At 59.5% G+C, this 19,043-nt stretch overlaps 1 protein-coding gene across 1 annotated transcript; it reads right to left on the reverse strand.

Moving 5' to 3' along the window:
- Positions 1–6,322: 6,322 nt before the first annotated feature.
- On the reverse strand, positions 6,323–13,117 carry FSTL3 (follistatin like 3). Its single transcript, XM_033196738.1, has 5 exons — positions 12,948–13,117; positions 11,508–11,693; positions 8,406–8,621; positions 6,808–7,035; positions 6,323–6,720 (listed from the first exon to the last, which is right to left on the reverse strand). Exons 1-5 carry the CDS (start codon positions 13,048–13,050, stop codon positions 6,662–6,664), a joined length of 792 nt encoding a protein of 263 aa, XP_033052629.1. The 5' UTR covers positions 13,051–13,117; the 3' UTR covers positions 6,323–6,661.
- Positions 13,118–19,043: the final 5,926 nt, after the last annotated feature.

The raw sequence follows: 19,043 nt of genomic DNA on the forward strand, positions 1-19,043 counted from the left end.
GTGCACGGCAAGTCCCAGCTGATGTGACTGTCACAGCTTGTTATTGTGTTATTTTTTATTTTTAAATTTTATTTATTTTCTTCTTATTATTAATTTTTTAATTTAATTTAATTTATTTATTTATTTATTTATTTATTTATTTTGAGACGGAGTCTCGCTCTGCCGCCCAGGCTGGAGTGCAAGTGGCCGGATCTCAGCTCACTGCAAGCTCCGCCTCCTGGGTTTACGCCATTCTCCTGCCTCAGCCTCCGAGTAGCTGGGATACAGGCGCCCGCCACGTCGCCCGGCTAGTTTTTTGTATTTTTTAGTAGAGACGGGGGTTCACCGTGTTAGCCAGGGGTCTCGATCTCCTGACCTCGTGATCCGCCGTTCTCGGCCTCCCAAAGTGCTGGGATTACAGGCTTGAGCCACCGCGCCCGGCCTTATTTATTTTTTTGAGAGATGGAGTCTCACTCTGTCGCCCGGGCTGGAGTGCAGTGGCCGGATCTCAGCTCACTGCAAGCTCGCCTCCTGGGTTCACGCCATTCTCCTGCCTCAGCTCTCCCGAGTAGCTGGGACTCAGGCGCCCACCACCTCCCGGCTAGTTTTTTTTTTTTTTGTTTTTTTAGTAGAGACGGGGTTTCACCGTGTTAGCCAGGATGGTCTCAATCTCCTCACCTCGTGATCCGCCCGTCTTGGCCTCCCAAAGTGCTGAGATTACAGGCTTGAGCCACCGCGCGGCCTAAATTTTATTTTTATTTATTTTTTTGAGACGGAGTCTCGCTCTATCGCCCAGGCTGGAGTGCAGAGAGCGCAATCTCAGGCTCACTGAAGCTCCACCTCCCGGGTTCACATGATTCTCCTGCCTCAGCCTCCCAAGGCGGGACCACGGCGCCCGCCACCACGCCCAGCTAATTTTTTTTGTATTTTTTAGGAGAGACGGGGTTCCACTGTGTTAGCCAGGATGGTCTCGATCTCTGACCTCGTGATCCGCCCGTCTCGGCCTCCCAAAGTGCTGGGATTACAGGCTTGAGCCACCGCGCCGGCCTTAATTTATTTTTTTGAGACGGAGTCGTTCACTCTGTCGCCCGGGTGGAGTGCAGTGGCGGATCTCAGCTCACTGCAAGCTCCGCCTCCTGGGTTCACGCCATTTCCTGCCTCAGCCTCCCGAGTAGCTGGGACTACAGGCGCCCACCACCTCGCCCGGCTAGTTTTTTTTTTTTTTGTATTTTTTAGTAGAGACGGGGTTTCACCGTGTAGCCAGGATGGTCTCAATCTCCTCACCCTCGTGTATCGCCCGTCTTGGCCTCCCAAGTGCTGAGATTACAGGCTTGAGCCACCGCGCCCGGCCTAAATTTTATTTTTATTTATTTTTTTGAGACGGAGTCTCGCTCTATCGCCCAGGCTGGAGTGCAGGAGCGCAATCTCAGCTCACTGCAGCTCCACTCCCGGGTTCACATGATTCTCCTGCCTCAGCCTCACCAAGGCTGGGACCACGGCGCCCGCCACCACGCCCAGCTAATTTTTTTTGTATTTTTTAGGAGAGACGGGGTTCCACTGTGTTAGCCAGGATGGTCTCGATCTCCTGACCTCGTGATCCGCCCGTCTCGGCCTCCCAAGTGCTGGGATTACAGGCTTGAGCCACCGCGCCCGGCCTAATTTTTTTTTTGAGACGGAGAGTCTCACTCTGTCGCCCGGGTGGAGTGCAGTGGCCGGATCTCAGCTCACTGCAAGCTCCGCCTCCTGGGTTCACGCCATTCTCCTGCCTCAGCCTCCCGAGTAGCTGGGACTACAGGCGCCCACCACCTCGCCCGGCTAGTTTTTTTTTTTTTTGTATTTTTTAGTAGAGACGGGGTTTCACCGTGTTAGCCAGGATGGTCTCAATCTCCTCACCTCGTGATCCGCCCGTCTTGGCCTCCCAAAGTGCTGAGATTACAGGCTTGAGCCACCGCGCCCGGCCTAAATTTTATTTTTATTTATTTTTTTGAGACGGAGTCTCGCTCTATCGCCCAGGCTGGAGTGCAGGAGCGCAATCTCAGCTCACTGCAAGCTCCACCTCCCGGGTTCACATGATTCTCCTGCCTCAGCCTCCCAAGGCTGGGACCACGGCGCCCGCCACCACGCCCAGCTAATTTTTTTTGTATTTTTTAGGAGAGACGGGGTTCCACTGTGTTAGCCAGGATGGTCTCCATCTCCTGACCTCGTGATCCACCCGTCTCGGCCTGCCAAAGTGCTGAAATTACAGGCGTGAGCCACCGCGCCCGGCCTTTTTATTATTATTATTATTATTTTGAAACAGAGTCTCCTTCTGTCACCCAGGCTGGAGTGCAGTGGTGCGATCTCAGCTCACTGCAACCTCCTCCTCCTGGGTTCAAGCGATTCTCCCGCCTCACCCTCCTATGTAGCTGGGATTACACACGTGTGACACCACAGCTGGCTAACTTTTTTTTTCTTTTTTTTTCAAGATAAGAGTCTTGCTCTGTCACCCAGGCTGGAGTGCAGTGGCACGATCTTGGCTCACTGCAACCTCTGCCTCCCAAGGTTCAAGCAATTCTCCTGTCTCAGTCTCCTGAGTAGCTGGGATTACTACACCTGGCTAATTTTTGTATTTTTAGTAGAGACAGGGTTTCACCATGTTGGCCAGGCTGGTCTCAAACTCCTGACCTCGTGATTCGCCTGCCTCGGCCTCCCAAACTGCTGGGATTACGGGTGTGAGCCACCACTGCTGGCTGATTATGCTATTATTATTATTTTAGAAACAGAGTCTCACTCTGTCACCCAGGCTGGAGTGCAGTGGTGCCATCATAGCTCACTGCAGCCTTGACAACCAGGGCTCAAGCCATCTTCCCACCTCAGCCTCCTGAGTAGCTGGGACTACAGGGGCACTTGACCTTTTTTTTTTTTTTTTTGAGACGGAGTCTCGCTCCGTCGCCCAGGCTGGAGTACAGTGGCCGGATATCAGCTCACTGCAAGCTCCGCCTCCCGGGTTCACGCCATTCTCCTGCCTCAGCCTCCCGAGTAGCTGGGACTATAGGCACCCGCCACCTCGCCCAGCTAGTTTTTTGTATTTTCAGTAGAGACGGGGTTTCACCGTGTTCGCCAGGATGGTCTCGATCTCCTGACCTCGTGATCCACCTGTCTCGGCCTCCCAAAGTGCTGGGATTACAGGCTTGAGCCACCGCGCCCGGCCTTTTTTTTTTTTTTTAATGTAGATACGGGGGTCTCACTATGTTGCCCAGGCTGGTCTGAAACTCCTGGCCTCAAGTGATCTGCCCACCTTGGCCTCTCAAAGCACTGGGATTACAGGGGTGAGCTACCCCGCCCCGGCCCTAATCCTGTTATTATTATTACTGCTATTGTTCACCCAAGTCCTTCAAGGCTGGGCCTCCATTTCTGGGCCCCAAGCCAGCTGGCGTCTTAGGGCTGCCCTAAGCCATCTTGTCTATCCTGTGTGCCCTCCCAAAAGGCCTCTCCCTCCCCTCCCGCACTGCCTCAGCCCCTCCTGGGCTTGTCCACTGCCTGGAGAGACACTGAGGCCCAGAGATGGCCAGAGGCTGCCCAAGGACTAATGCTGGGTCTTTCTTCTGGTGCCTCCAGAGCCCCCACGCAGCACCCCAGGCCCCAGGCCCCAGGCTGCCAATCCCACGGCTGAGGGGGTGGCCTGAAGCCCTGAGAGAGGAGACAAACTGGACACCCCAAAATGGCTTCTTTGAGTCTTTATTTCTTTGGTGAGGCAGGGCCCCAGGGTGGGGAGGGCTGCCTGGTTGAGGCTCCCGTAGACCCACCAGCCGAGGGGCACTTTTCTGGGCACCACAGGTAAGGCACTGCCTGAGGGCTGGAGGAGGCTGGAGGAGGCTGGAGGAGGATGCCCAAGCTCCCGGCACTCCTCACCCCAGACCGGGGAAGCTGGATTTCCTCCACGTTGTCCCCTCCCCATAGCTGGTCTGAGGCTCTGGTTTACACGCAGGCACAGGTAGGCAATTCTGAGCCACAACCCAGATGGAGGGGAGGGTGAGCCGTCGTGGGACAACTGGCTCAAGACCAGCACCTGGCTGGTGTCGCCAGCTCCGGCTGTGCTGGTGGGTGAGGCAGGTCTGGCATGTAGCCGGGGCGGGCTATATGTAGGGGACCGAGGAGCCCTGGGTGTGAATTCCACTGTGGAGGCAGCAGGCACCTAGTGGTGCCGCTGGGACACCCAGCTCCAGGACTCCAGATGCCACACGTGTGGGTCTTGGCGTCTATACCCCCCTCGGGGCCAGTGGGTGAGTGGGGGTCCGTGGTCCCTGCCGGAGTCTCCCCAACGTGGACTGGGCTCCGCTGGACACAGTGCCCTGCTCTGAGCTGCCGCTGGCTGCTCCATGTCTGAGACCACGTGATGGCGCCTCATGAACTGACGTGGACGGCAGCAGGGGAGGCGCTGGGCCGTTCTGTGGCTGAGCACAGCCCGTGTCAGGAGGACAGGCCGTGCCCTTTCCCATGGGTCACACTGGGCATTTCTCAATGGCCTTCGCAGGACGGGAAGGGGCATACAGAGGCAGTGGGGAAGCTGGAGTTCTTGGGCTGGCAGGGAACAGTGGCAGCCTTCTTGGCCTTCATGAAGGGCCTGGCTTGCTGGACTGAAGTCAGTGTTCTGAGGTCCCCACACGCACTCAGACTAGACCCTCCGTGCACACCCAGGCTAGACCCTCCGTACACACCCAGGCTGGACCCTCTGTATTCACCCAGGTTAGACCCTCCGTGCACACCCAGGCTAGACCCTCTGTATTCACCCAGGCTAGACCCTCTGTATTCACCCAGGCTAGACCGTCCATACACACCCAGGCTAGACCCTCTGTATTTACCCAGGCTAGACCCTCCGTACACACCCAGGCTAGACCCTCTGTATTCACCCAGGCTAGACCCTCCGTACACACCCAGGCTAGACCCTCTGTATTTACCCAGGCTAGACCCTCGTACACACCCAGGCTAGACCCTCTGTATTCACCCAGGCTAGACCCTCCGTACACACCCAGGCTAGACCTCCGTGCACACCCGGCTAGACCCTCTGTATTCACCCAGGCTAGACCCTCTGTATTCACCCAGGCTAGACCGTCCATACACACCCAGGCTAGACCCTCTGTATTTACCCAGGCTAGACCCTCCGTACACACCCAGGCTAGACCCTCTGTATTCACCCAGGCTAGACCCTCCGTGCACACCCAGGCTAGACCCTCCGTGCACACCCAGGCTAGACCCTCTGTATTCACCCAGGCTAGACCGTCCATACACACCCAGGCTAGACCCTCTGTATTTACCCAGGCTAGACCCTCCGTACACACCCAGGCTGGACCCTCCATGCACACCCAGGCTAGACCCTCTATATTCACCCAGGCTAGACCCTCTGTATTCACCCAGGCTAGACCCTCCGTACACACCCAGGCTAGACCCTCTGTATTCACCCAGGCTAGACCCTCCGTACACACCCAGGCTAGACCCTCTGTATTTACCCAGGCTAGACCCTCCGTACACACCCAGGCTAGACCCTCTGTATTCACCCAGGCTAGACCCTCCGTACACACCCAGGCTAGACCCTCTGTATTCACCCAGGCTAGACCCTCCGTGCACACCCAGGCTAGACCCTCGTATTCACCCAGGCTAGACCCTCCGTGCACACCCAGGCTAGACCCTCTGTATTCACCCAGGCTAGACCCTCGTATTCACCCAGGCTAGACCCTCTGTATTACCCAGGCTAGACCTCCGTACACACCCAGGCTAGACCCTCTGTATTCACCCAGGCTAGACCCTCCGTGCACACCCAGGCTAGACCCCTGTATTCACCCAGGCTAGACCTCCGTGCACACCCAGGCTAGACCCTCTGTATCACCCAGGCTAGACCCTCTGTATTCACCCAGGCTAGACCGTCCATACACACCCAGGCTAGACCCTCTGTATTTACCCAGGCTAGACCCTCCGTACACACCCAGGCTAGACCCTCCGTGCACACCAGGCTAGACCCTCTATATTCACCCAGGCTAGACCCTCTGTATTCACCCAGGCTAGACCCTCCGTACACACCCAGGCTAGACCCTCTGTATTCACCCAGGCTAGACCCTCCATGCACACCCAGGCTAGACCCTCTGTATTCACCCAGGCTAGACCCTCCGTGCACACCCAGGCTAGACCCTCCGTACACACCCAGGCTAGACCCTCTGTATTCACCCAGGCTAGACCCTCCGTACACACCCAGGCTAGACCTCCTCTGCTCCTCCTGGCCTGTGCCCAAGGCCCCTGTTCTAGGACGCTTGGGGCTGAGAAAAGCAGTTATGCCTCTTCAGGAATTACCAACAGGGAATGCCCAGCCGTCTTAATGGTAGCCATAATTAACAGGTTTATCCCCAAAGGAGCAGAAGTGTGGAGTCCCCCCCAGCAATAGGTCTTAGGGTAGGGGCTGGGGCTTCTTAGAGAAGGGCCCTAAATCAGGCGCTCAGTGTCCGGAATGCAGCCTATCCCACCCACCAGCCGGCCCCCAGGCCTCCCTTCCTCAGTCCTTCCAGGATATCGTCAGGGGGGTTCTGGGATCCCCAAGTGGTCCGAATCCAGTCCCTAGGGAATGTCCGTGGGATATAAATTAGACTCTGCTGTGGCAATAAATAACGGGGTGGGGGGCGGCCTCGGGCACCAGGCCCAGGCCTGTCCTGCAGGCTCACACGAAGTTCTCTTCCTCTTCCTCCGACTCACCATCTGGCGGCTCCTCAGGGGTGCCTGCAGGGGTGGATAAGAGCATTGAGAGCAGGACAGGGGGTTCTCCGGCCCCCAGGACAGGCCCATGTCCTCGCCCTGTGTTTGCACCTGCGCAGCTGCCCACGTGGCGCACACCGATGGAGCGGCCCAGGAAGCAGGTGGCCTGGCGCAGGTGGCACAAGGAGATGTAGGTGATGTTGTTGTTGCCGCAAAGCTCCTGGCCGGGGCTGGAGGGCACAGGGCAGGGCGCCGCCCGACACACCACGCAGTGGGCGCTGCCCGTCTGGTCCACGACGCACGACTGTGGCTGCGGGCACACCACGCGCTCACAGGACCCTGCAGGCCGGGTGCCAGGGACAGTTCAGAAGACATCTCGCTGAGAACCCCGCAGGGCTCTTGGCCCCAAGGCCTGCCCTTAACCCCCAAGTTGAGAAAACCCTCTGGTAGGACACAAGCCCCGCACCTCCCCGTGAGCCCCCCTCTTCATCCCACCCGTTGAGCTCCACCCACAAGCTCTGCCCCTCCAATTGTACCCAGGAGCCACACCCCTTCCAGGAGCCCCGCCCCTTATGTTACCCACAAGTCCCACCCCCTAAAGCTCCCACAAGCCCTGCCCCCGATTGTACCCAGGGGTCATTCCCCTTCCAGAAGCCCCGTCCCCTTACCACCCACAAAGTCCCACCCACCACCAGGCTCCACCCACAAGCTCTGCCCCTCCAATTGTACCCAGGAGTCACTCCCCTTCCAGAAGCCCCACCCCCTTACCACCACAAAAGCCCCGCCCACATCAGGCTCCACCCAGAAACCCTGCTCCTCCCGCGAGCCTCGCCCCTTGTTACCCAGAAGTCCAACCCCCCATAGAACTCACAAGCCCTGCCCCTCCGATTCTACCCAGGAGTCTCTCCCCTTCCAGAAGCCCCACCTCTTGCTTTAGCCATAAGCCCCACCCCCTTACCACCCACAAAGCCCCGCCCCTCCACGAGCTCCGCCAACACCTCAGGCTCCACCCACAAGCCTTGCCCCTCCCATTGTACCCAGGAGCCACACCTCCTCGTAAGCCCCCAACCCTTGTTACCCAAAGCCCTGCCCCTCCGCGACTGTGGGGCCGCCCACCCCAAGCACCACCCACAAATCCCCGCCCATCTCCACCCAGAAACCACGCCCCAGTCAAGAACCCCGCCCCTTCCATGACCCAAAGTTTCACCCCCTGGTTCCATCATGCCCCTCTGGTTACACCCACAAGACCCTCGCTGAGTCACACTCCCGCTCTGACCAGGCCACATACGTCTCGCCCAATGTGAGCCCCAGAGGCCCACTACTTTCCAAATCCCAACCCTACAAAAGACCCCACCCCGTAATACCCCCTCGGAAGTGTAAACGCGCCCTTAATTAGTCCCCACCGCGACCCACGTGACATATACTGGGCTGGAGGCCCCGCCCCTACGCACTGCGGCAGCGGCCCCGCCCCTCCAGCAGGCCCCGCCCCCGGAGGCCGGGCCGTCACGCAGGCCTCGTCCTCACGCATTGCAGCAGCAGCCCCCTAACGTGACGCTCAGGTCCGGGTGGCCCCGCCCCAGGCCCCGCCCCCACGTACTGCAGCAGCAGCCTCTATACGTGACGCGCAGGTCTGGTAGGTCCCGCCCCGCCCCAGGCCCGCCCCGCCCCTCCACAGACCCCGCCCCTCCACGGACCCCGCCCCCACGTACTGCGGCAGCGGCCCTGGTACATGACGCGCAGGTCCGGGTGGCCGCGGCAGCGCACGGCTCGCAGCTCGCACTCGTCGCGGTAGGTGGCGCCGTCTGAGCCGCAGACCTGCAGCCGCGCCGGGAGCCCAGAGCAGTTGGGCGCGCACTCGCAGCGCGGGCGGCCCCCCAGCATGCGGCACGCCTTGCCCGGGCCGCACTCCACGCCGTCGCACGAATCTGCGGACACAGGACACGCGCGTGGGGCCGGGCACGGGAGGTTCCCGGGCGTGGGGCCGCGCGAAGGCCTCGGGGCCCCTCCCTGCGCCCCCTCTGCAGGGCGGAGGCGAGGGCGCCGTCCCAGGTCAGGGTCAGTCGGAGTCGGGGCGTTCGGGTTCCCAAGGGCAGTGCTCTGGGTCGGGGCGCGGGACCGGTGGGGCTGGAGGCGGGGACTGGGCTCGGTGCGCGCAGGCCGCGGGGTCTCTGCCCGGAATCGGGGTCCAGCGGAGCTACGCAGCCTCGGGCCGCTCCTCCTTGTAGCTGGCTGACGTCTGCCCCCGATGCACGCGCTTCTCTGGGAAGGCCGAAGGGGCCCCAGCTGCGTCAGCCTGGGGTGTTCCGCCTTTGCCAGGCGCGAGTCTGGGGCTGCCAGAATCTTTCCCCAGGAGGCGTCGGGGAGGGCGGGGCGCTGGACGCCCCTCCTGGCCTGGGGAGCGATTCCAGGGGAGGGGGCCGCCCACAGCCCTAGGCCTCTGAACTAGGAGTTGCCACGCAGCCCCACTGCTCAGGCAGGGATACTGAGGTCCTGCTAGGGAAACTCTCTCTGGGGTCCACGCCCCCGCTTTTTTTTTTTTTTTTGAGACGGAGTCTTGCTCTGTCACCCAGGCTGGAGTGCAGTGGCCGGATCTCAGCTCACTGCAAGCTCCGCCTCCCGGGTTTACGCCATTCTCCTGCCTCAGCCTCCCGAGTAGCTGGGACTACAGGCGCCCACCACCTCGCCCGGCTAGTTTTTTGTATTTTTTTTTAGTAGAGACGAGGTTTCACCGGGTTAGCCAGGATGGTCTCGATCTCCTGACCTCGTGATCCGCCTGTCTCGGCCTCCCAAAGTGCTGGGATTACAGGCTTGAGCCACCGCGCCCGGCCCACGCCCCCGCTTTTAATGTGATGTTCATCGCCACCTAGGCTCATTGCATGCTCCCAAGTCATCATTTTACAGATGGGGAAACTGAAGCCGGGTCGCAGCTATGAGTGCAGGGGGCCCAAGCACTTCAGCTTGAAAGCTGCAGCCAGGACCCAGATGACCCATCCCCTTTCTGTTGTCTGTGGGTCTGGTGGGGCCTCTGAACACAGTTGTGGTTTATGTGTCAGCCTCAGTTTCTCTGTGTGTAAAGTGGGGCTGGGCTGACGGGGGACCCCACTTACAAGGCAGTCAGGCACTCCTTAGAGGATGGCCAGCGCCCCCCACGCAGCCCTGCAGGGCATGTGGGCCGCACCTGGACGGCCCCCGCACAGCAGCTCACAGGCACATCTGGAAATGCTTGGCCAGGATGGCTTTCATGCAAGCGAGAACGGAAGGGGGCCTGAGATCCCATCCCCAGGGCCAGATGAAGTTGGGGGTGGGGGTCCTGGGCCGTCTCATGCCCAGGCCAGGCACTTTTTGAAGTCTTTCCTTCTCCCAGAAGCCAGAGGGGGGTCTGGAGGGAGCCAGGGGTATGTGGCGGTGAGTTCAGGACCACCCAGTCAGGCTGATCTGGGATTAATCACATCTCAGAGGCTAAGGGAGCTCCTCGGCCTGGACTTCGGGTCTGCACCCCTCAGCTCCAGCCTCCCCCTGGCTCCTCTGACTGACCCCACCCACCAGGACCTAACCTCAAGCGATGTTCTCTCCTGATCCCCTCTCCCATACCAGCTCCATCTGGCAGACTCCTAGACATCCCCCAACACCCCAGCTCTAATGCCCACCTCCTTCAAGTTGTGCCCCAACAGGCCAGGCATGGTAGCTCATGCCTGTAATCCCAGCACTTTGGGAGGCCAAGGCTGGCAGATCACTTGAGGTCAGGAGTTTGAGACCAGCTTGGCCAATGTGATGAAACCCGTCTCTACCAAAAATATAAAAATTAGCCAGGCGTGGTGGTGCACACCTATAGTCCCAGCCACTGGGGAGGCTGAGGAAAGAGAATCGCTTGAACCCAGGAGGCTGAGGCCGAGGTTGCAGTAAGCCAAGATGGCACCACTGCACTCCAGCCTGGGTGACAGAGCAAGGCTCCGTCTTAAAAAAAAAAAAATCGTCCTCCAGTGTGGAGAGTATATCTTAACTCATCCATTCTTTCTGTGCCACCCAAGAGCCCCTCGTTTGATGGGGGAGGCATTGTCTCAGAAGAGGGTCCCCAGTGGCTGGGCGCGGTGGCTCACGCCTGTAATCCAGCACTTTGGGAGGCCGAGGCAGGTGGATCACCTGAGGTCGGGAGTTTGAGACCAGCCTGACCAACATGGAGAAACCTCGTCTCTACTAAAAATACAAAAAATTAGCCAGGTGTGGTGGCGCACGCCTATAATCCCAGCTACTAAGGGAGGCTGAGGCAGGAGAATCGCTTGAACCTGGGGGGTGGAGGTTGCGGTGAGCCGAGATTGTGCCATTTCACTCCAGCCTAGGCAACAAGAATGAAACTTCATCTCAAAAAAAAAAAAAAAAAAAAACAGGGTCCCAAGGCAAATGCTTGTTAAACATGCAGCTGTAACCCTACCACAGACCCTGGAGTCTGCAGTGAAGGTCCCTGGTGTAGACATTTGGGGTCACAGGCCAGAATGGCAAACCCACTTTCCCAGGAGCTAGGTATAAGCCAGACATTTATCGACCAGGTGGGAAGAGCCACCCAGGCAGAGAGCTCAGCCCCAGCAAAGGCTGGAGCCATGTGGGGAGTCCTCAGAGCCTCTTCCTGAGTCCTAAGCTGCCAGAGGCTGAAGCCTGGGAACTGGGAAGTACCCCCAGTCCCTCTCTGAGGCCAGGATCCCCCCTGCAACCCCTGTGACAGGCTCAGTCCCGCATGTTTTGCCCTCGACCACCATGACTGTTTTTGGCTGGTCCGGAGCTGAGATGCCTGCCCTGCTTCTAGCCTGGGGTCTCACCTTTGCAGGGAAGGCAGTGGACAAGGCCCAGGAAGCCAAGGAGGTTGATCTTGTTCCCCGGGTGAGTGAGGTTGGACCAGGCGGTGTCAATGTTGCCGGAGGCACAGCACTCGGCCCGGGTGACGTTCGTCCGGAGCACCAGGCTGCAGGTGGCCTCCTGGCCCTGCTGGAGCCAACAAACACCACCTGCGGGCCAGGGGACGGGGTGCTCTCCTGGGCCACTCCTGACACCCAGCTTCTGGCCCACCCACAGATGCATGCAGGTGGTGCTCAGTAGTTACGCACGGGATGATCTACCCCAACCCCGGAAGAGGGGCAGAAAACCACATGGGTGTCCCCACCCTGGCTCCGCGTCCCTGGAGCTGCCTCCTCCCCTCTAGCTCTATGCCGCCCTCTACACCCTCACCACCAACCCTCACCCATCCCAGGAGGTCCCCCCTCGTTCCCTCCGAGCCCCCAGGCCGGGGGTGGCACCCTGCCCAACCCGTCAAACACCACCCAACGCCAGGCACTGGGCCTGTCAGGGTCAGCGGGCCCTGGAACCGCTTCTCCTGCCTCTGCCCTCTGTCTAGACAGCACCCGAGGGCGAGGGCACGTGGAGCCCCGCGCCTGGCAGCCCCCCCACCGCCTGGCCCGCCTCTTACTCACTCCAACTTGGGAACATTCCCCTTGCATGAGCTCACTGTCTCCCCAGGGACGTGGCCTTCGGGGAGGGGGCTCTGCTCTCCCTTTGGCGCGGGGCTGGGGTGGGGTGGGGCTGCAGGGGTAGGGGGTGGGGAGCCAGAGAGCCCCCAGTTTCTTCCCCCGTCCCTGGGGGCAGGACCAGCCACAGTCCCCTTCCCAGAGCACTCGCTGGTTCACAGACACTGCCAGGGACCAGCTTGGGGAGCGCAGCACCTTGGCACCCATCATAGGGGAAACTGAGGCCAGGAGTGGGGCCGTCTCCTGCCTGGCGCCTCCCGGCAAGTCCCAGGTGTGAGTCTCCATGCCTGGTCTACCCAGGACCCGGGGAAGCTCTCAGCCCCAGCTGGAGGGCCTGGCTCCAGACACCCAGCGCTGCCTCTCAGGGCACCAGGACCGACCCAGACGGTCGCGGCTAGAACCCTGGCTTTGCCGCCTACAGTCTGTGTGACCCTGAGCCTCAGTTTCCCCATCTGGAAGACGGAGATGAAGAGAGCTCTGGCAGTAGTGGGATGCCACGGGTTCAGGGAGGGGAGGTAGACACTAAGCGCTCAATAAATGTCAGCGGTCATTGTGATTAGGAACCTCTGCTCTGCTGACCTCCTGGTGACCCCCCTTCAGACCCTCCCGGCTCCAGCTTGCGCTGGACACCGCCCTCGCCCCCACCGCCGCCGCGCCCCCCGACGTCTCCCGGGCCGCATTCCGGGCAGCCCCACGTGGGTGGCCCGCCCCGCCCGCCCCTCTGGCTTCCCCACTCACCGGGCGCGGGGTCCCCCGAGCCCATGGAGCCCACGAAGCCAACGGCCCAAGCCAGGGCCCCCCAGGGCAGAGGCCAGAATGGCCCTGGCGTCCCGGGACGCATGGCGAACGCAGAGACCGCAGCGGCACCGACTTCCCAGCGGGCGGCCGGCGCTCCCTATAAAGGTCCCGCGGGCCGCGGGCGGGGCGGGGCACGGGGCGGGGCGCGGCGCGGGAGTGGCGGGGGCGAGGCCGTGTCCCGCGCGGGGTGGGCAGGCGCCGGGCACGGCCGCTGCGGGGGGCAGCTGGGGGCGCGCGCCCGGGTCCCCTCCCGGAGCCAGAGGATGCATCTGGGGAGATGTGGCTGGAACCAGGGCGGAACTGGGACAGGGGTGTGGGTTCGAGGTGGTGGCAGCCTTTTGGGTGGATCGAGGCGCCGTCTCCAGGAGTCAAAGTGGGTTTGGGGATCTTCAGTTGCAGGGGTGGTGGTGAGCTAGCGGGGACCCACGAGGAGCACGTCTGTGGATCCCTGCACCCCGTTTCTGTGATTTGCATGTGGTCACTTTCATAGTCTGAGCCCCCCTACCCGGCCTCCTTGGTCCCCACCCGCCCCACACACCCAAAACCTCAACTGGATATGGTTCCCTGCTCACAGCGCTGGCCGCCCACCCGTCCACCTGGCCGCTGGAGCCGGCCTGTGGGTGGGGAGAGGTTGGGTGTGGGACAGAACGGGGTGCGGCCGGGACAGACCGAGACACAGCTCCTTCCAGCATCGTGGACAACAGCAGGCCTCGCCCAGCCAAGGCCCCCAGGGAGGCCACTGTCTGCGTGCGTGTGTGTACGTGTGTGTGCGTGAGTGTGTGCATGCCAGGCCTTTGTCCTGGGCCCCTGGGCAACTCTGCCCCCCACAGCCCTCTAAGCCTTTGGGAACGTTCCCCCAGGTCACATCAACAAGAATGTTTACTAGGTTTTTTTTTCCTCTCCCTCCGAGATTCAGCGAACACTGTTTCCAGCAGAGGCGTTTCCCACAATTTATGACAGCGACATCTGCGTGGGCCTGGAGGCGCTGTGCCCGGGGGGCTTTGCTGCAGCCAGACACAATTCCTACTTGGGAGCTGATGCTGTGGTGGAGGCCTCCAGATTTGTCAGGGCGCCCGTGGCGAGCTCAAGGGTTCTGCGGAGCCCCTCTGTTCCTGCTTCTAAAGAACCATCAGTGAACATCTCCTGTTGGCCGGAGGGGCCCTGCAGGGTGCTGGGGTGCCGTGGTGACCAAGGCAGACCCCATCGCACCCTCACCGAGCTCCTGGTTTGGAGGGGCCATGACAGCAAAATGCAGAGACAAATTAATCTGTGACTTCAAAGAGTGGTAAATGCTTTCAGGAAAATAAAGAAGGTTGAGGAGGTGGAGAGCAGTTGGGTGTCTCCTGGGGATGCCTGTGTCTGGCCACTCAATGTTCCGGCATTGCCCGTCCCCCAGGTGTGGAAACGGAGGCGTCCAGCAGCCCCACAGCACAGCCCCTTCTCTGGCATACGTGAGACCTGCGCCCATGGAAGACACCTGTACCCTCTCCTCCACCTCAGCTGCCCAGCCTGACTGTGTCCCCTAGCAGCCAGTGGCCAGGGGCCGAGTTCTTGCCCTAGTGGCCCTGAGGGGGACACCCTGCCGTCTTGACCTGGCCTTGGCCTCTGGCATTCCCCTGGGAATCTCCCCGGGTTGGGGAGCAGGGCAGGGACAGGACCCTGTGTTCTCACTGAGGGTGTGCGGGGGCTGGACAGGGTGACCTTGGCCAAGACCTGACCCCGCTGTGGCTCAGCCACTACTGCCTGGGCTGCGCGAATCAAAGGGTCATTGTCTGGCTGGCGTGGGTTCTGGCCCTCTCCGGGGAAACCGAGGCCAGCTGCCAGTGGCCTCCTGCTCCCGGCTCTGTCTTCCTCCTTAACCCAGAGGCTCTGTATAGGGTAACCTCAGACAGGTCACTGGCCTTTTCTGGGGCACCGCCTCCTCCTGAGACCCCAGTGACGACCTCCCCTCTCCCGGCTCTGCCCCCTCCCCACCCTATCCAGGCCCGAGGCTCATCCTAGGACTTCCGCCCGCAGCCTGGCCCCTGTGGCCCACTTCCGACCCCAGCTGCCACCACACTTCTGCCTGGCTCAGACACCCACCGTGGCTGCCGTGGCCTCTACTCACTCCCCCAAGCTTCTGTCTCGTCAAGGTAAATCCTGACAGGTAAACAGTAACAATCCAGTGTTGTTCTGTGGTAGAGGATGCCCAGATAGCAGAGGTGCCCCAGGCCTGACGCAGGCCTGGGGGAGACTGAGGAAGGCTTCCCAGAGGAAAGGGATGTTGAGGTTGAGACGAACGTTGGTTGGAACGGCAGGGGTGTGCGCTGGAAACAGACGCTTGTGCTGTGAGTGAGTGGAAGTGCGGTTGGGGGTGGTCAGCAGAACGGCGGCTCCAGAGACCACGGGGCCCTCATCCCTGGAACCTGTGGGTGTCCCACCCTCCCTGGCCAAAGGGGCTCTGCAGGCGGGACTGAGTTGAGGACTTTCACACAGAGGCCCATCCTGGGTTATACAGATGGCCCACTGTCCTCGAAGCGTCCGTAGGAGAGGAGATGCCTGGCTGGGCGCGGTAGAATCCCAGCACATTAGGAGGCTGAGATGGGCAGATCACTTGAGGTCAGGAGTTCGAGACTAGAGTAGCCAACATGGTAAAACTCTGTCTCTACTAAGAATACAAAAAAAAAAAAAAAGTGGGCATGGTGGCATGTGCCTGTAATCCCAGCTACTTGGGAGGCTGAAGCAGGGGAATCGCTTGAACCCGGGAGTTGGAGGTTGCAGTGAGCTGAGATCGTGCCACTGCACCCCAGCCTGGGCAACACAGCGAGACTCCATCTCAAAAAAATAAATAAAAAGAAAGAAAAGGAGACGCCTGCCCTCTATGGTTAGAGATGGGATAAGAGAAGGACTTGGCTGCCACTGCGGGATTCGGAGATGGAGGAAGGGGACTGGAGCCAGGGAATGTGGGCGGCCTCTAGGCCTGGAAAGGCACAGAACAGATTCTCCTTGGAGATGCCAGAAGGAACGCAGCTCTGCCAGCACCTCGATCTTCCCCCAGCGAAACCTGTGTGGAGCTTCTTTTTTATTTTTAGTTTTTGAGACGTAGTCTCATTCTGTTGCCCAGGCTGGAGTGCAATGGCACAATCTTGGCTCACTGCAACCCCCGCCCCCTGGGTTCAAGCCATCCTTCTGCCTCAGCTTCCCGAGTAGCTGAGATTAAATAGGCACCCGCCACCACAATTGGCTAATTTTTGTATTCTTAGTAGAGACAGGGTTTCACTGTGTTGGCCAGGCTGGTCTTGAACTCCTGACCTCAGGTGATCCACCTGCCTTGGCCTCCCAAAGTGCTGGGACTACAGGTGTGAGCCACCGCACCCTGCCCCCATGTGGGACTACTGACCTCCAGAACTTGTGCAAGAGAAAAAATTGTGTGTTTTACTTATTTATTATTATTATTATTATTATATTTATTTTTTTGAGACGGAATCTCGCTCTGTTGCCCAGGCTGGAGTGCAGTGGCGCGATCTTGGCTCACTGCAAGCTCTGCCTCCCGCGTTCACGCCATTCTCCTGCCTCAGCCTCCCGAGTAGCTGGGATTATACGCAAGCACCACCGGGCCCAGCTAATTTTTTGTATTTTTAGTAGAGACGGGGTTTCACCATGTTGACCAGGCTGGTCTCGAACTCCTGATCTCAGGTGATCCAGCCGCCTTGGCCTCCCAAATTGCTGGGATTACAGGCGTGAGCCACCGCATCCGGCATATGCCTGTTTTCTTATCTGTAAAATGGGCACAGACCCCAGTGCTACAGGTTCCAAGTGGGATGTGGACAGTACCGGGCGCACAGTAGGGCCACAGCAGGCATGCATGGATTCCTGTTAATCACCTAGTTAATAGGTGCTCGCCCAGGATGGGACCATGGTGAGTCCCCTTTGCTGCTTGCCAGGAGGCTGTGAGGCAGGCACCCCATTTAGAGGGGGCAAATGAGGTTGGAGGGTGGGAAGTGACTTTCTTGGAGTCACATAGCCCTGCAGAGTCAGGACTAGGGTCAGCGCCAAGTTCACAAGCTTCCAGGACCCGTGTACCTCCCATTCCAGGACCCGTGTACCTCCCATTCCAGGACCCGTGTACCTCCCATTCCAGGACCCGTGTGCCTCCCATTCCAGGACCCGTGTGCCTCCCATGCCAGGACGCGTGTGCCTCCCATGCCAGGACCCGTGTGCCTCCCATGCCAGGACCCGTGTGCCTCCCATGCCAGGACCCGTGTGCCTCCCATGCCAGGACCCGTGTGCCTCCCATGCCAGGACCCGTGTGCCTCCCATGCACGACGAGCGCCAGCCCAGGGCTGGTTTTCCCTTCTGCTCCAAGCACCCTATTTTCCGCTGGGGAATCATCTCCAATCGTCCCAGCACAAGGGACCCCAGGAGTGGACACCCACGCACGCCCAGCCAGTGAGTGAGGCTTATCTGACACTCAGAAAACCAGGCTGGGTGTGATGGCTCCCGCCTATAATCCCAGCACTTAGGGAGGCTGAGGCAGGCGGATCACTTGAGATCAGGAGTTTGAGACCACCCTGACCAACATGGTGAAACCCAGTGTCTACTAAAAATACAAAAATTAACTGGGCGTGGTGGCGGCGCCTGTAGTCCCAGCTACTCAGGAGGCTGAGGCGGGAGAATCGCTTGAACCCAGGAGGCGGACCTTGCACTGACCTGAGATCGCGCCACTGCACTCCAGCCTGGGTGACAGAGTGCCACTCCATCTCAAAAAAAAAAAAAAAAGAAAAGAAAACAAAGCAAAACCACCAGGACAGCAGGACGAGTCAGCCCTGGAATTTTTTTTTTTTTTTGAGGCGGAGTCTCGCTCTGCCACCCAGGCTGGAGTGCAGTGGCCGGATCTCAGCTCACTGCAAGCTCCGCCTCCTGGGTTCCCGCCATTCTCCTGCCTCAGCCTCCCGAGTAGCTGGGACTACAGGCGCCCGCCTCGTCGCCCGGCTAGTTTTTTGTATTTTTAAGTAGAGACGGGGTTTCACCGTGTTAGCCAGGATGGTCTCGATCTCCTGACCTCGTGATTCGCCCATCTCGGCCTCCCAAAGTGTTTTTTTTTTTTTTCAAGACGGAGTCTCACTCTGTTGCCCAGGCTGGAGTGCAGTGGCGTGATCTCAGCTTATTGCAACCTCCACCTCCCAGGTTCAATCTATTCTTCTGCCTTAGCCTTCCGAGTAGCTGGGACTATAGGCGTATGCCACGACATCCAGCTAATTTTTGTATTTTTTTTTTTTTTTTTTTTTGAGACGGAGTCTCGCTCTGTCACCCAAGCTGGAGTGCACTGGCCAGATCTCAGCTCACTGCAAGCTCCGCCTCCTGGGTTCACGCCATTCTCCTGCCTCAGCCTCCCGAGTAGCTGGGACTACAGGCGCCCGCCACCTCGCCTGGCTAGTTTTTTGTATTTTTTAGTAGAGACGGGGTTTCACCGTGTTAGCCAGGATGGTCTCGATCTCCTGACTTTGTGATCCGCCCACCTCGGCCTCCCAAAGTGCTGGGATTACAGGCTTGAGCCACCGCGCCCGGCCTAATTTTTGGATTTTTAGTAGAGATGGGGTTTCACCATATTGGCCAGGCTGGTCTCGAACTCCTGATCTCGTGATCTGCCTGCCTCAGTCTCCCAAAGTGCTGGGATTACAGGTGTGAGCCACCATGCCCAGCTAACGGCCCTGGAATTTTGCTGGGAGAGGAACAAGGACACCTGCTTCCTGCTGGGGCTGGAAGGGTGTGAGCCTGAAGTTGCAAGTGGCTCTCTCTGATGGCTAGGGAGAGGCCAGCCCCGTGGGCCGCAGAGCCAAAAGGGACAGCAACAATTCCCAGTGACACTGGAGGTTGCTGGATCCAGCTGTGCCTGACCTCCTCTTTCGCAGGGAGATGAAGCCAGTTTAAAGCAAGTTTCTGTCCCTTGGAGCTGATAATAATAACCACCTTTGCAATTAGTAGGTTTGCATTTATTCAAGGGGAACCTTTAAGACCCAGAGCAGCAGGTCCTGCGGGGCACTAGGGGGCTCTCTT

The sequence above is a fragment of the Trachypithecus francoisi genome, unplaced genomic scaffold (assembly GCF_009764315.1).
Source record: "Trachypithecus francoisi isolate TF-2019V2 unplaced genomic scaffold, Tfra_2.0 Lachesis_group5, whole genome shotgun sequence".
Taxonomy (NCBI): domain Eukaryota; kingdom Metazoa; phylum Chordata; class Mammalia; order Primates; family Cercopithecidae; genus Trachypithecus; species Trachypithecus francoisi.